The sequence below is a fragment of the Patagioenas fasciata genome, chromosome 6 (assembly GCF_037038585.1).
Source record: "Patagioenas fasciata isolate bPatFas1 chromosome 6, bPatFas1.hap1, whole genome shotgun sequence".
Lineage (NCBI taxonomy): Eukaryota > Metazoa > Chordata > Aves > Columbiformes > Columbidae > Patagioenas > Patagioenas fasciata.
Window position 1 is genome coordinate 37,574,838 of NC_092525.1, and position 17,953 is coordinate 37,592,790.

Genomic DNA, 17,953 nt, shown 5'->3' on the forward strand with positions numbered 1-17,953 from the left:
ATACACCCCTTGGAATGATCCCAGTCACAACAGAAATACCACAGCCTATAGAACTGTTGATTGTCAGGTTAAGACAAGCTGAGAAGAAAGCTCACGTGACAGGGAACCTGTAGCAAATTCATATGTTGCTGGGAAATGAGCCATCAGGGGACCCTCCCATGAGAAGCATCTCTCCAACTCCTGCCATGTCAGGGGAAAGAGCACAGCATGAGAATCAAACGGGATCCAAGTACAACTCTCAGCGTAGGAAAACGGATGGATGCCATGCATAAACATCGCTGCAGTCAATTTAACAGTCGAGGGAGGATGTGAATTATCTTGGACCTGATACAAGCAGGACACAGAGGTCATCTCCATGGGAGGCCCCACATCCTGAAAATCCCTCCCAGCAAATGGAATTACGGTGAAACACAAAACCTACCCTGCAAAACAGAGCAGAGGTGAAACAAAGAATGTGCTTCTGATTATGTTAGAAACTTGGGAGGAAAGATCTACAATCTTCATCATGCACATAAGGGTCAAAAACAAAAAAAATCGAATTAATTATTAAATATTCAAAATGACAAGAGTCCAAACACCAGGACCAGATCCTTGTAGACCTTCTGCCTTTCCCCTCTAAAAAGCTACTTGCTAGGGTGGAAAATCTGATAGAATGAGATCAGCTTTGCTATTTGAGTCTCAAAAGTACAGATGGAGCATATGCCTGCAGATAGGAATGTTATCTGTATTACTGCCATGTTCGAACACCCCGATCAGATGCAGGCCATTGAACGCTCAGAAAATCCTCAAAGAAAATTCCTGCCAAATACAGCTTTCCATGTGAACTGAGGGGAAAATGCAGCCTGTGGATTTAATTAAACCAGCTGGAATAACCACGAAGAGAAAACATGCAAAAACCACCATAGGTGAACACGTAGGTACCATCAGCTTTAACACCATCTAGCAGAAAATTGTTACAAACATGTGCCAAAGGGTTTTGTTTGGCTGAAAGCTGTAAGTTACTTGTTGCAAAACAGTTCTTTTTATCATTGGATTAGATAAAAATATTAAAGCAACTACGGGTTTTAGTTTGCCACCTGCTTACTTTGCAAGAACTCAGAATCAACTGTGGTAACGAAAAGTGTTGTGTCACGTTATACAAATACTGTTTAGACCAGAGAATTCCACTGAAGCTTCCAACTCATTTGTGATCTCTGCTGGTAGGTGGCCACATCCAGCCTATAGGCACATGAAATCTTCCTTGTGCACTGCACAGTAAACACACAGCACACAAAACAGAAAGAGACCTCTTTCTAGATTTCAAGCTCAGTCCTCACTGTATGGGCCCATCACACATGGACTTTTTAAATTAAATTCCACCACACTGAGCTGACATGGTTGAAATTGTACTATGCTGACAACATAATCCACTTTCATCGTCTTCTTTGAAACCTCCATTTAAAAAGAAGAGTTTGTAAATGGCGGAAGGCATTATCCTCTGCCAAGTTCAGTGTGTGTGAACTATATTACCCATTCCATTTGCTTTAAAATATCGTGGTCCGGTCCTCGATGAGGGATATAAACATTTTACAGAGTATCATTATCATTTCTCCTATATTTATTGTAAGATGACAGGTACAATGAACCACCATTTTTCAATTCTGCAAAAACTAGCATTTCTTTGAAGTAACTTATTGAATAAAATCTGTCATCATTTTAAAGGGTCAGTGGCTAATACAGTGGAGGTTAGGGAGCTCAGCGTCTTTAAGGACTACATAAATATTAATCACTCTGTTAATCTAGTAATCAGCAAGGTGACATGTAGCTACCATAGTAACAAGCACAAAATCAACTGTTTGCTTCCAAGGAATGCCTACGCCTCACTCAGCTATTTGCCAGGATTTTTAAAGACATTATGGAAAATATAAAAACACATCCTGCATCTTAGAACTCGCCTCTTTCCTCAACAGAAGGAGGAATTTATCAGAAAAGAGTTTCACTGGTTTTAACAAGAGTGTCCTGCTACCAATTGCAGACAAAGTTTCTGGAGCCACTATCAGTGACAGCCCCACCAGTCTTACAAACTACAAGAGCTACACACAGAGATTATTTTGCACAGTAGTTATAGGGAAAGGAGGTCTTGGTATCTACACGTTATACACTTTTTGTAACATGCTCTTAACCACTGTAACTCCAGTTAGTAATTAATAGCCACCTCTGTTCTTTGCACTTTACAGACACATCTATCCAACTTCATTTCTATTAAACATACAGAACTCCAACATTCAAAAAGTCTCAACATCTTGGTGAGAGAACGTGGAATGATTGAGAAGGGGGGAAAAAAAATGAATCTAGGAATGGAGGCAGTGCAATCAGAAGGAAGTGTCAGAGAGGCACTCCGGGCTGAAGTGGCAAGGACACATAATTGGTCTGGCTCCCCATTCCCTGTGCCACCACCTATTTAAAAATCTATACCTATAGCACAGATTGATTGATTTTATATGTTTCCACACAGGCTACTAACTGAATAAATGAGGGAGTCAGAACAAACCTGAGAGAAAGGAGGAGGGTGTAGCTTTTTTTTGTATTTTCAGGGAGGAATTAGTCTGGTGTTACATCAAAATATACATATTATTTTGAATTTCTTTGTCTTGTAAAAGCTTGAGGAGTACCTATAGGCATTACATTAAAAACTTATACACCGTTAAGTATCTTGATCTAGACATTTAAATTACTCCTATGGGACATCTGTCTGAGAAAGTCCAGCCTGCCTTATGGCAAAGCTAACCTTCACTTATCTGTTTCACTTTCTATCCTTGCACCTGCTTGTATTAACAAGATTAAGAATTAAGCTGGCAAAGGGCTGAAGTCAAGGAATACCAATTTATCTAGTGATTTAATCAGAGTTACAACCAAATGGAGCTCCAGGCCTGAGCAAAGGGAAGGTGTTTATTGTGCTATAATTCAAACACTAAAAGGAAGACCCTGCAGAAGTCATGCTTGTGGCAGGCTGTGTCACCAAACTGTGCAGAGGAAATGACTGGGAGGGCAAAAGAGACACCGAAGTTCTCTTGTAAAAGGACATTCTTATTTAACTGTTAGGGCCAGAGGGAAGATTTTGCATATGATCTCTCCGCATAGCCAGAAAATGTAAAAAGATCAAAGCTGTGTTGTTCAGGGAGTGTTTAAAAACGAGTGCTTGTCTTTGTGAAGCCAGGCTTCATTCACAGAGCTCATACCTTCGCATCCCAAGCCACAACTTCCAATTGCATCAGCGCTCTCTGTTTAAAGGAGTTTGTTACTAGCTATTTCTGAGCAGAACCTGCTAGCCCAAGGAAATTTCTGCACTTGAGGCAGACTTTGCCATATTTATTAATATGGGCTGCCACAACCTACATGCTCATGAAAGAAAACTAAAAAAATGAATAAATAAAATCCACGTACCATAGACCCACTAGTAGGGAATGAATGAAAGGGGAAAACAGTGCAGCAAAAAAAAAGTAATAAAAACTGGATTCAAGGAGACACAGAAACATTTATTATTTGAAGACTGTTTCAAAGCTTTGTGATTTATCTGTTTTGCTGCTATGCTGAAGGCAACTGCTATGAGAGGCAATCCCAAAGTTTGGCATAATCAACCCTTTGTTAGTAGATCAGACTGAAAATAACAAAGCATTCACAGATCAGTTCTGTTTACTGAAAGGAACAGAGTGCAAATGTATTCAAAATATACACAGAAAGGAGCAAGGCAGATAGCAAATGAATCTGAAACAAACCACTTTCCAGCCAGGCACAGGAGAGTGACTCCCTGTGAGTGACAACACTGTGAGGAGACAAACGCCGCTTGTTTCCAACTGCCCGCACTTCCGCCTCCTCCCCTTTCATTCAATACTTGGTGCTAGTGATGCTCCCTCACCTCCATGACATGCTGGCTGCAAATACTTTTATCTCAATGAGGAAAGCAGGCTGGAGAAAGCCTATGATCACATGGTAAGTTTGCGCTTATATTTACTGGCGAGAAGGGGGAAAAACCTTCTATCAAATAGGTTGCTTAATTAGCAGATGTAATTAAATATTAAGTATAATTGTGTGAGCATGTGTATCTTAGGTAAATTCAGCAGAGGAATGTGTGCTTAAGGAGCAACTGGGACAGCTGTGTACATCTGCAACCTTTGCTTTAAAAGCAGTAAATGCTGCACAGCCAGATAAAGAAAATAACTTCCCCTGTTTTGCCCTTTGTACTGAGGGTCTGTTGCCCGAAAGCTATTGCTCCTGAAGGAATTCAGCTCAAAGTCAGCTGAGACAAACCAGAGCCCCTCACCCCCCTCCTGTTATTCCCTACACAGTTCCCTTCCCGCTAGCCGATAGCTCGCGGTTCTGACAATGCAGGGAAAGAGGAAAAGAATGGCAGAGGGAAGCAGAGCACAGCTGTACATTGCAGAATCTCTACATATTCATTTGCCAAACAAAGCCACTATTCAACGACAATGAAGATGCAATAGGACCATACCGAATCCATGCCTCTGAGCAGCAAGGGGCTCTCTAACAATGCATTCAAGCAACAGATAGCGATTTACCTTCAAAATGCAGGCCATGTTCTTTCTCTATCCTTCCTACCACAGAGCAGCAGGATTCTACTTTGTGAGCAGCAGCTCCAGTGTCAGGCAAAAGGCTGGCAGAGCTGCAGCACTGCTAGAGCTTACATTCCTGTAGATCCAAATAAGGGTACCACGCATCCAGGATCCGTTAGTCATATTAGTCTTTTTATGCCCCTTTCGTTCCACCCATCAGCTCCTGCCACTGGCTGGGAGCCAGCCCAGTACCTCCCCTCCGTCACATGACCCCGTTTGATTCATGGCTCCAGCGTGTATTTTTGTAGGCTCCGGGACGCTCTCACGCAATACTATACGTACAAACGGCAACGTATACCTTGCAGATGTTTCGCGATGGTCGCAAACGGAGCTGCATGTTTATAATTAATCCCTGTGCAACTCTCTAAATGTTCTCAGGAGACCGTTGCTGCCGGTTGGTCAGGAAAGTCCAAACTCTTATTTGGGCTCTAAAAATCCTTATGCTGCTTGTTAGTGCGAAGTATTGCTTTATGTCCAGCCCTTTTCATTGTACAGCCCTCTTCTCTTTGTCTGAAGGCTGCAACTGCTTCCCTATGAGACCTAATCATTAGCAGCAGCCAACACAAATATCCCACCAGAGGTGCTTGGACTGTGCTGCGCCTGCCTTTTTGTGTAATGGGCTGGCATGCATCACAGGGAATGGAAACTGTGGGCTGGTGGGGTTTTTAGTATTTGTGCAAGTCTGATAAAGGGTCTATGAACTTTCTTTGGGCTTTCCAACACTATGGTGGGATTAGCTACAGATTAATACATTCATCTGTTTAAGAGATCTTCCACTTCACATCTTATTAAATTCAAATTCTTCTCTTGCACATCATGGTCTATGTATTATAAAGGTTTCACTTCATATTTGTTACTTCTCCTTCGGTCTCCTTCTCCACCTTTTACGTTTTCCCAGTACTTCTCATTACTACATCTTGGAACCCTTTGCATTTTCTGTACTTGGCACCTTCCCTGTGTTCCTTGTGTGCTACATTGCCTCACTCCTGCTGCTTTAATACACACCAAAGCTCTCCCTCTCCCTTAATAAATTCCTTGTAGTGGATGTCTTCATCCTCTCTGCGGCAACTCAGGGTACCTGTTTATATGCAGCCAATACACTCTAGTTAATGTTATGAAACTGCTGACCACAGGTCTCCTTAATATGTGGAATCCAGAAAGGGTTAGTGCTGTGCTGCACATTTAATAACTAATACTGTTCCCTGCCTGGCAAGCCTCTCCTGTCCAGATGCAATCCCTCAAGATACTGAGTTGAAACTAAAGGAATTAGCTGTCCCCACTTCTATGCAGGGGCCAGTCACCCCCAAGAGAAGAACAGAAAGGGACTGGAGGGGCTCTCTCCAGCTCACACTCCTTGGCTGCCTTCCTGTGCATTTCTGAAGAAGATGCAAATTTGTGTTTGGCCTTTGCACCACCCCTCCGGATCGCTGCAGTTTTACACAGGTCCTGCAAACTCCTCAGCACCTCCTCAGCACTGGAAATCCACCTCTCTGCTCAACTACAGCCACAAGCCAAAGCTCTTGAGCTGAAAATTGTGGTGTTGTTGGGGAAAATAATGAAAAAAAAAAAAAAAACTTATTGAAGTTTCTAACTATGAGTTGTCTAACATAAGGAAATACCTAAACAATGAATCAGTGGAAGAAGCTTGTGAGGAAGGAACCTATAGTCTTTTTTTATTAGAAGCTACCACCAATCAGCATTATAGCATTCTGGGTTGCAGTTTATGCCTCTCTAAGGACTAGTTGTTCATAAGGAGTTACGAAACAAAACTCCGGTTTTAATTAATAAAATACACAAACTATTCTTTTTTCTTACTAAAAAAATTGCCTGTTTTTTCCCCCCAGCAGTCAAATATGTAGTTTTTCTGGGACTGAAACTATTCCTTCTGTGTGGTATGGGAAAAGTTGCCATCTGAGACAAACGAAAAATATTCCATCCCCTTCCCACCCCCGCCTTACCAACACTGTAAAGAACAAAAGGAATGAAACTTGGAGAGAAACTGTCCTGAAAAGGTCAATCATTTCAATATGTCCAAAGTATTCGAGGACTTCCAGTGAATTATACGCCTTAAGGAAAGGCAAGGATGTGGGTGTCTTGTTTTAAGCACTTCTCTGACATGCTTTGATTCTATAGACTACATCAGGCAAAATCTTAGACGTTTTTAAATGGATATTTGTCTTAACAATACTTCATTATCACTTCACCCCAGCAACAGCCATCCTTCCCTCCTTCACACACAATCCAACCACCTCCTATTCACCTACCTGCTGGGCTGCTTTATGACACCTTTTTAGGGGCATAACAAAAGTAATTTCTTAGTTTGTCCAAGAGGCAGCTACAGCCCCTCCAAATCTTCTCAGTTTAGTGAAATACAGGCAAATACATTTTCTGGAATGCTAGAAGCGCTCTAAGTGCCCACGAGTTGCTCACAGTGTGCAGAGGGTCCCACAGCTCCTCTGGGCCATTCGCAGCCAGCAGGACCCTCCAGCAGCTGCTGCTGTTGTAGACAATGCTCTGCTGGTGCTTCTAAGTGAGCCATGGGAAACTCTGTCTTTGTTCTTTGGAAATGCAGGCAAAGTTTGAATCTTTTCTTCTTTAACTTAGAGAGGAGAAAACCTAAAGCCATGCCTCTCAGACAAATACACACTCTTCTCTAAAGAAGGATATGATATTCCACTTTATTTGCTCCTGGGGAAAAGAACTGAAGGTGTGACTCTAGCTGAAGTCACCATAAACAGCAACAGAAAGCCCAGCCTTAGGCTGAGCTAATCTCACCTCAGAGAAACAACATGAAGAAATGCATCCACTAAATGATAAAAGCAAACAAACGTTGCAAGCACACCTTTTCCATAAGCCTCATGAAATGTTTTACTTGAACTTAAAATGCTTTTGTGCTTTAGGTCAAACATGGCTCACTCAAATTTCAACCGTGCATACAACTTTGCATCCAAAATAAACACAGTTTTTGTTGCCTGGTAGGGATATCAAAGGCAGTATGAAGCTGCCCTTCAAGTCTGAGTCATTGTGACAGGCCACACAAAGTCACTCCTAGCTCTGAAGACAGAGATCTTCCATATTTGCCATCTAGTTCAAACCCTGCCAATACATTCCTACAGAGATGCATCTTCAGGGAAAACATGGTGGTTTGGGCAGCAACTCTCTTCAATTCTAGATCTTAAAAACTAGTTCTGTCATAACCCTTCGTGGAGAAGGCTGATGAAACCTTAATTTGCAAGGATTAATACAGCTGCACAGTACCAGCATGCAAGGAAGAGTTTCTCTGTACTGCTGATATGGCTGGTTCCGCTGGGCTAGGCTGTGCCATGCGTACTGCTTGGTGGGTTTGTTGGGAGAATGGACATCACGCAGCTGATGAAGCTGTACTTTCACCTATGATGAGAACTCCAAAGCCAAAAGCCCACAAAAGGGTAACAGACTTTAAGTTAATTGGCTAGTCCCATATTCTGTATTTTAAAAGTGCCTGATTAGAGAAAGTCTGAAAACCACCATCCTCTCACTAACTGCTGAAACCAGATGCTGTCGTATCTAGTGAAAACGTGCCAAAAAAGGAAGAAAGTATTTTTGTACTCGCTGCCACTATAAACTTTTGTCATTTGACAAGGGATGGGACAAGATGGCATTTCTCACCCTTCAGGTGCAGCCCAAGTCAGTGGGGAAGTAACAGATTCGCGCTACTGTTATCCAGTCAACTCATCTTCCCAACCTTCTGTATCAATTTTTCCTTACCTAATGTAACTCACCATTAGATGTAAGCAATATAACCTACTTGTCAGCCCAATGGCATGACAAAAGTAGAAGATGAGAGGATAGAAAAACAGCAGGCTATGATTTAAACAGGAAATCTTATCGGGTTATCCAAATGTTACACGTAATTTTAATTTAAACCTGACTTGTCAGGTAAGAAAAAAGGCTGCATAAAGCCAGTGTGCTTCATGTCAGAGCTGAACTCCTGCTACACTCCATCTGGAGTCCAGAAGCTGAGAACACATGAGGCTTGATACAGTCTGAATTCTACCTTTACCTGTCAGAAAAACCCTTACAGCTTAAAATAAGTATGCCACATACACAAGCTAAATCAGAAGTACATATTGCTCTACTCAGGTTCTTCCTCAGCACAATTTGATTGTCCCTTACTCAGCTGCAGGACAACTATGCAGCATTTAAAACAAAACCAAACAAACCTTCAGTTGTGGAATACTTCTGCATGTTTTACCAGCAGGAGATGAGGGTTGCTCGGCACCATTAATGCTATTAGAAATTCAGCTCATCACCTCACTATTATTCAGTGTCATGGTAACAATTCAGCATAAGCACACAGCACTTTCAGACCTTGCACGTTCATGAGTTCCCCCCAGCCACTTTCTAATACACACCTACAAACATACTGAATTCTGTGTCTCTTGAGTTTCTATCAACTTAACATTAATTTTAAAAAATCATCAATTAAAAAATAAAAAAATGAAGTGTTGCCCAGGCCTAACGCTTTAGGGAAAAAAAACAAAACACCTTTATTCTCTAACACAAAACAAATGTTTCAATAAGGTAAATGCTAAGCTATTTTATATCTATGTGAAATAAAGGATATAGTCTATCCTATATCTTTAGTATATGTCTTTTACAGAAAGCACACAATGTTGTCAATAAATATTTACTATTTGAAAGAAAATAAAAACCTACTATTTTTAAATGCATGGATACTCAGAGATTAAAATGCAAAGGTCTGTAGAAGTTCCTGGGAGTAGAACAAAGCAAACCCTGAAAATCAGTAACTTTTTCAGAATATTGTCATGTTATTTTCAATCCAAACTCATCTGAGAACTTCGGGTTTCTGCCTTCAGAGTTGCTTATTACACAGTAATCATTTTACACTGATTGTTCTATTTAATATTAATGAAACAGTGCATGTTATATCTTACTTGTAAATTTGTTTTAACAGAAAAAAAAAAATGGAATTCAAATAGAATTTAAAATGCAGGGGTGAAAACAAACAAACACACACCACCACCACATGCCAAAACATCCCACCCAAACCTGCTCAGAGAAGAACACTGTGTATCTTCCCAGACAGCTTTCCTCTAATTAAAACAGACTAAGCAACTCTGAAGAATTCTGTGTCCACTTAGGCCACCAGCTGTTTTGCCTGTATAAAAAACAAAGTTAAACAAATGTATAGCTTACTGCAGTCTCCAGGAGAAGAAAATCCATCAATAATATCGTGAAGGGCATTTAAAAGCTAAATGATGTGTTTGAAAATGTACTGACATTTAAAGGTAATGTTGCTGACTAGAGAATATGGTTGGTTGATAGGAATTTCTTCCAAGTTCTGCAGCCAAGGACATACTTGGTTTTACATTCTTTACTCCTACTATCAGTACCTTTACATTCCCACTGTTTTTATAACATAGAATTCTAACATTACAAAAGCATTAATGCTATTTCACACTTAGATATGTCCATGTCAACTTGCTCGCTAATGAGATTTTATCTTTGAGAATACAGCTGTTCACATAAAAGGAGCTTAGGAAAAGCAATGACTTCAATCACAGTACTGAAGACTCTAAATTGGAATAGAAATTTTCAATCCAGCATTTCAATTTAGGAGAATACCGTCTCCTGAACTGCAGAAGCAGAGACCGTCCCCTGCCGTGCTTCCTCCAAAGATCCAGTCAGCTACTGGTTTTATGCACTAAGCTCTGCTATTATCCAAACCGCCTGTCTTTTGACAAAAACCTGTCCCTAGCCCTTTCCAAGGTTTTATCTAATGTTTCTTTGCACTTGAAAGGAAAAGCTCAAAAGCACAGTGGTAAAGACAGATTTGCTTAATGCAATGTAGAATTAATTTTGTTCTGAAGGGGAAGGAAAAAAGAAAAAGTGTTGGGGTTTTTTTGACTGCTGTCATGTAACATATCTAGGGGGGCTCATCCCCCATGCTGTCAAATCTGAGCCACCTTGCTCAACCACATCCTGCTACACATCATACTGTCACAAAACTCTGAATCCCAAAGCCCTAATATTGGTCTTAAATTAAGAATTGTTCTCCAGGGAAAATAATAAATCAGTCTCTCTGTATTCTGGTAGTGAGACAGGAACTTGAGAATCCTGGTTTTGCCTAGGAGCAGGGAGGTTGTGAAGGACACGAACCCATCTCTACTTCACAGGCTAGAAAACAGGCGAAAGAGTCCCTGGCACTCACCTTGCCTACCCAGTGTCTCATGCATTATCCTTTTAATTATTGCATAGACCCCATCACTGCCAGCATCCTCTGAGTTCTGAAGGTCTTCCCCCATTCCGGCTGGCAGCCACGGGGCTCTGAGTGGGGACAGCAGCAGCCACCGCTCAACAGGCTCTGCCTTGCCATGAGCAGAAAGCCAGAGAAACCTGCTGTGCCACCAGGGACAACAGGTTCTCTGCCCCACATCTTCTTAAGGGACGGAGAGAGTAGCATGACAACCAGGGTAGTCCAGGACAGAGGCTGCACGTGGCTGGGGTCCAGAAAACAAGATCCTGAAGACAGATTTGCCTTACACATCAGAACTTTCTATACCTAATTAAAACCAGTGCAATGGCAAGAGAAAACCAAAGGATTTTTTCCTAATCCTAGTCTCAGGTTTTAGAGTTCTTTGTAGTTTCAAGCTCTCAACAGAAAAACAGGCAAGTGTAATCAGACATGGTCCAATTCTGCAACTGTTTAGCACTTGCACCAGTTCTACCAAAGCCAGCAGCACTGACAGGATATAAACCAGCACCAAGTGTAATTGAGCATTATGAATTAGCATTATTTTAGCATGCTATAAATGGACCTGTACCATGATGACAGTAATTTTATGAACAAAAAAGTGTTTCACAGATGCTTTCTGGCTTGGATATATTTATTCAGTTATGGCCCCAGTGTTTAGACATGCAGCAAAAAAATATGATTTCTATACCAGAAAACTAAGCAATGTTTTCACGTTAACAGAGGTGTCATATGGAGAGATTTACAGTGACAGTCAAACTCACATATTCCTGTTTTAAAACCTCATTCTGCACTTGATTGCTGAGTTATGGAACCAATCAAACTGTTAGACTAAAATCCAGCTCTACTCCTTCCATTAAAATTCTTTCAGCGAAATTCCCTTCTTAGCATATTTAAAGTCTTACCTAGCCACGGCTTGAGAAACAGAGAGTAAAAGCTGCTCACAGATTTTGAATCATGAGCTTTACTCCTCTGAATCCAAGTAAAATGATTCTCTACTTATTAAATCCACACTCTTCTTGAAGCCTTTAGAGACACAGACTAGCCAGCCATTGTCTTGTGTCCTATTGTCAGACTTTGCTCCACTGCATCTAAAGAGAAAAACCCATGAAGGTTGCCAGTAGCAAAAGAAATTGCTGTATGTTGAAGAGTCCATCCCAAACTATAAACATATATTAGCAAGAAAAAGGCTTTAATACCTTCTGAAACATCTGATAGCTATCAGACTTATAACAAAATACATTCTGTGCAATGCTTTTAATTAACAATGTTGGAAGTTTAGAACTGACAAGCGTGCTTCTGACAGTCTTCTACACTGCTGTGTAATACTGAACTAGAAGATAAAAAGATGTGGTTATAAGGAGATTTAAGGTGCCTAATGAGTTGGAGAACTTTCAGATATTGCCTTTATTGGAGTAATCAACAACCCTGAGTTTAAAGGTTTTGGATTCCAAACACAAACATTGAATTATGCACAAACAACATTATTGAAAGCATGCGATTAAAGTTTAGAATTCAACACAAAACTAAAGACAGACAGGAATTAAGTTTGTCTGTGCAACTTAAATTTAGCCTGGGTATATAAAACTCAGAATTTCTAGATGACACGATCACACAATACTTTCCTCAAAGGAAGTTTGGGAGCTTTTTTCTTTGGAGTTTTTGCTGTTGTGGGTGGGTTTTTTTGTTGGTTGTTGTGATGTGTTTTGGTTGGTTTTTCTTCTTGTTGGATTTGTTTGGTGGTGGCTTGGTTTTTTGTTTGTTGAGGGGGGGAGTGTTTCGTTTTTCACCCCTTTTGTAATTCAAAAAACCAGAACTTGCAAAAGATGCGAGTGAATCAGCGTTACATGAATATGCTGTTTCCTACTGGAAAAAATTAAAGATTATACAGTGAATGAGAAATGGTTTCACGGAAAAAAACGCAGAAGTAGTCTGGTGATTTAAATCATTGAAAGCTGCTGTGAAGAGGCGCATTCTGTGCTTGTCTCTAACAGAAATCCTCTGCAATGCTCTCTGAATTAATTGCTAGGCTCTAGTATTTTCCCTCATTTTCTGAACTCCCATTTCGTAATTGCAAAGGCTTATTCACTGAGGCACTGGGCACTTGAAGATGCAATTGAATGTAATAGGAGTTATATTTTGAACATATTAATTGATACACAATGCTAAGTACTCTAAGAAGATAAATCTTAGTTACCCTATACTGGACAACAACATAAATGGACACTAATCATTTTTTTGGTGACACTTTTTTTCCTATAAAACAGTAATATTTTTTAATGTGGATAAGTCATATTACAGTGAATGGCATAAAAGTGTCCATTAGGAAATTAGGCATCATTTCTTGAGGAAATGCTTTCATTGCCAGGATGTAATACGTGGCATAGGGCCACACTTGGGCAAGGAGGAGCAAACAGAATATAAGCAGCTGCTTTACACCTGCACCTGGTCAACTTCTGCACATAAAAGAATCAAAGGCATTAGAAAAAGCCAAATTAAATATACATAATGTTTAGGAGATAATTTGACCAAATTAAGACCTCAGAGGTAATCAACTTGGCATTTTAAACTCTTGAACACCTAGGTTTGTTATCTAATACTATTTTAGTATACAGAAATCAGAGGCACAGATTCCATCTCCTGCTATTACAGTGGCACTCAACAAGGCTGCCAGGTCATTTTTTCCAACTTCCAGCACCATGTGGGACACCACTCCTCAAAAACCAACTCACACAAAAGCGGCCACCTCTGGACCTAGAGTACGAGATATAAAGTTCCCCTAATACGCTGTAGCAGTAAAGAAAGGCGAGATCCCAATCTGTGACAAACCCCAATCTAGTTAATACTGGCTGCTCAGTCTACCAACTCTGCCACTTAATAGGATATAACTTAAGTGGTCTCCGTCAACATAGACTTTCTCAGAAGCTACAGAAAGAATGTCTGTCATTGTCATACCAAATAACTTAGGAAATAAGATGTCTCAGAGCAAGTCCTTTTAATGGTCCATATAAAGTCCATACAATGGTCCCTGGACAATTAGAGATGTGGTACATTTGCTAATTGTTATGATCTATGACTTCTTGTGGTCTTGATGTTTTGTTAAGAGTCATTGTAGAATTTACAAAGAGACATTAAGTTCTCCGTTAGCACTTTTACCAGAGTGAATGTGGAAGATGCATACAGCCGTTAGAGTGGTAAAACAAAGATTTGGTAGTCTGACTATTGTTAAAAAGCCATTTTTTTAGCAATTTAATCCTGCCATACATCAGTCTAAGCCAGTCAGGGACTTAGACTCAGTGGCCTTTGGTGGAAAACAGCAGGCTATGCAAAGATAATTCAGTTTGCAAAGCTTTCACTGGAAATAAGTTGTGTATCTCCAGAAGAAATCTACCATTTCTTCAATCACAGTTGTTTACAAACCTTCATAATTGTCATCCCTCCCTCACTGCAATTTAAAGGCCTCAGTAAAGATATTCTCAGCAGTTTCAGTACCAGCGTATCATTTTTTTTGTCTGTCCTCCTTATTGATAGCAAAGCCATTAGTGTTTGCAAATCACTTAACACCCCGATTCTCTTGCAACAAAAGTGCAAGTCATGTAAGTTTATTCCCTTCTTGGTGTTCACAAAGTGTAAAGAGACGTATTTTAAATAGAAAACATTTTAGAAAGAAAATTTTAATCATTCTCAGGTGGGTAACACTCATTTCACTCACCACCCCCCCCCCCCACCCTGAGATTTCTTACTAGAATCAATCTCAATAAAACTACAGTATTTCTGTTAATCCACCAGAAAGAAACAAAGTTCAAAATAGCACGTGGTTTATCATACACAAAATAATACAGTTCCATAACGTTTTTATTATTTTCAAAACCTTCCAGGTTTTCTCCTTATCAAGATGTGACCAAATTCTGCCCACAGCTCAGTTCTGGCTTTAAAATGCTGCAGTACACGATAAAAAAAAACGCTTTATAGTCAGAGATGAACTTACTGTGTCCAGCTTTCCATTTTAATAACATTTACAACAGCATTTGGAGATACTGAAACACCAGATTTCATTGAGTGAAAAAATATATACTAGGAGTTAAGATTGACTTTATGCCCATTTAGACATTCTGTATAGCAGTCATTTAAGCAAGAAATTGGCAGCACAGGGTAAATTCAGGACTTTAAGGACTAGTTCAATTTAAACTCTGGAGTCCACATGCAAGCAGAATGGCTGCTCACACCTGAAGTGTCATTCATGGTTCATGGATAGTTCCTCCATTTTATTAATTTGAAACAAAGTCATCCTTTGCAGATAAAGGTTCCTAAAGTAGAGGTGCATCATTTGGGACTTGGGGGTAGGGAGAGATTTAATTATATTGGACTAATCCTATCCTCTAATTCACTAAATGAAGCATCCTTCCAGAAGTGGATGCCACAGGAGAAATGGCCTGATCCACTGGACTGTGCCCAGAATCATATTTATGTCTTTCTTGGTATAAACCACAATCCTCAGAGAGTTTTACTTAGAAGGAAGATATAAACTACACTGTTAGGTGAGGTCATGAACAACTGAGAGGCAACTGGTTCAGAAGTGTCAGGAAGGACAGTTTTTTAAGTCATAGCTCAGTCATACCTTCATATTCTTGCACAATTTGCTTTGCAATTTAGCATTTATCTAAGAATAAAGAAAACTGCACATTGCTGCAGTCCTGTAAAAATCTTAGCCTAATATAATAGCCACCAGCAAAGAGCATCCCTTACGGAAAAATCAAGGACATCAGCCTATGCAGTCACACTTCCCTTCCATGAGCCACACGGTTGTTGTTGTTGCTATAGTCTAAGGGCTGTAACATCAACAAGGTTTGAGTCAGGACTAAAAGGTCTTGGGATAATACAGGGCAGGGTGGGGGGGGAATTACAGAAAGAGGTCAGACAGGAAATTACATCTGTTGCAACTTTGAGAGCATTTCCTTCCTTCCCCTGGTTACTATTTTTAAGCTCCACAACACGAAGCATGAGGAATTCCTCCAAGGGGACAGCAGCTCTGTATTAGAAAGGCAAAGGCACAAGGCCACTGACAGGCATAGTTAAACAGACTGGCATCAGGGCTGGGTAAAGAGCTGACAAATTTGTGTTTCATTCTATATTCACAAACAAAATGGAAACAACTTCTAAAGCGGAATTCTCTTCCTTTAACATAGCCTCCTAAACATAAGTCCTAGGTAAGTGTGAGCAAATGTGTGAATTTTCAAAGCAGTATCTTAAACCCACTTGAGATGTTAGTGACATTTACACCTCACTTATTTCTATCTGGGTTTCAGAAAAAGGGCACTGTTTGCATCACTTGAAGCTTTTCTTATGCACAGTCAAAACGAACACAGTTACACAAAATAAGTTCACTGGAGGGATAGGAGTTTTAACTTTTAATACATTTCAGACAGCACCTCTGTTTTGCTTTGAACAAAGCTTTTGGAGTTATACCATGCTATTCTACCTCTCCCCAAAAACAGCTGCAGAGAGCTATGTGGGATTCCTCCCCAGCTCGTGCTCCCCTATGTCCACACTTCCCTCTCTCCAAGCCAGCTCAAAGCGGTAGCGAGGATGATCGACCACAGCCAAGCTAAAATAGCGTTGGAGACTGTCCACATAGTATCATACTTATTTACCTGAGTATGTTAGTAAGTGCTGGAAAGGAGTAGTTTTGATACAGCCAAGCAAGACAGCTTGTCAGAGGAAATTATTTCAGCTGGGGAGCAAGCAATAATCTCCAAAAGCCACCATTTCTGCTTTACTGTTTGTATGCTCCAGTTCACAAAAATGGTGAACTTCCAAGAGGCAAAGTGAAGTTAGATCAGGACTCTGCAAGTCTGAGAAGAACAACCTGAGAGAGAGGGAAGACAGAGAGAAGAGCTTCTTAACACCCAGACCTCACCGTGACGCAGATGGAAATTTAAAGTCTCTTCCATATTCACTTCTTTTCTATTTCCAGGAGGCATTTGCTCAAGTGTTTAGCACACATTTGCAGTTTGCTTCTAAAACCATGCAAGAATTTTCAATAACGTGCGAGAATCACTGGAAAATATTCTTAAAGAAAACATGAATGTATTTACAGGAAAAGTGTAAATTAATGTATTCCAAGATTAGTCAGAAAGTTTCCTAATTGTGGCTGAAATGCACGTGAATACTATTATGATTAATTACACTGAGAAAGAAAACACAAAGAACTGCTCAGGAAGTTGCTAAACGTGATAGAAAGTGATGTGACTGCTCACAGAAGTCAGGATCTGCTCTCAAACAGTTCAGGAACACGGGACACTAAATTTAGAGGCTAATTATACTGCATGTTATGAAATCACACACAAAAAAAGTCTCTTAGAGTTCAGATTTTTATTGGCTCTTTCAGTTCTTGTTTCAGGCTGCAGTGTCAGTATTGGAACACTTGATTCCAAAAGCAAAAATTATCTACACACTGAAAAAATAAGCCCTGCCAGGTGGTCCTGTCACCCACCCCTTTCACAGTATGTATGTGTATTTTTAGTAAGGTAAATGACATATGAGTCTGGTAGCACTGCTAGATCACAATTATCTTGTAAGAAAAAGTGATTTAGCTGCCTGCTGTGACAAACCTGTGCTGTTGTCTGTTACTTGTGACTGACTTTTCAAGACGTGGTTGGATAAAGGTGCAAACTAGTTACCAGAAAGCATTTCAAGCAATGATGGTAACTACTTTCACAGTCACCAAAGTGTACTTTATGTAAGGGACAGCAGTTTTACTAAATATAGGGTGCTTTGAAAAGATGGACCCAACTTTAGATTGGGCAGAGCCAGTTACTGCAAAAACTCGTGCTGTCATCTGGAGAGTCTTGTGTCTTCAACAAATAACTCCCATTAAGACATTATTCTGTTTTAGCTTCAATGTGCTCTCGTCTCCATGCAATATCCTTCTTTGGGATTATCCTTCATATCCAGACGTAACAAGGTCTTTGTTTCCTGTTTCTTGCACATACTACTACCAATAATTAGTCATAAAGAGAAACATTAATTTTTAAAGAAAGACGGGGTATTTTAAAAACAAAAATCACCTGGGAAAATGACCTGCCCA

General features: G+C 40.2%; 1 protein-coding gene and 1 long non-coding RNA gene across 10 annotated transcripts in view; one reads left to right on the forward strand and one right to left on the reverse strand.

The window, feature by feature from the left end:
* Positions 1-17,953, reverse strand: part of ST6GALNAC3 (ST6 N-acetylgalactosaminide alpha-2,6-sialyltransferase 3) — a 249,812-nt gene that overhangs the window by 213,907 nt on the left and 17,952 nt on the right. For 6 of the 7 annotated variants that reach the window (XR_011739815.1, XR_011739814.1, XR_011739811.1 and 3 more), the window contains exon 1: positions 4,557-4,840. The exons of the other annotated variant lie outside the window; for it this stretch is intronic. Coding sequence is in view for 1 of the 6 variants with exons in the window: in XM_065842273.2 (XP_065698345.1) it covers positions 4,557-4,574 (18 nt within the window). In the remaining 5 variants the exon portion in view is untranslated. Of the gene's footprint in view, positions 1-4,556; positions 4,841-17,953 lie in introns of those variants that run through there. 7 annotated transcript variants of the gene reach the window in all.
* Positions 3,864-17,953, forward strand: part of LOC139828319 (uncharacterized) — a 33,770-nt gene continuing 19,680 nt past the window's right edge. For all 3 annotated transcript variants that reach the window (XR_011739819.1, XR_011739817.1, XR_011739818.1), the window contains exon 1: positions 3,864-3,969. This is a non-coding gene — a long non-coding RNA (uncharacterized lncRNA). The remainder of the gene's footprint in view (positions 3,970-17,953) is intronic.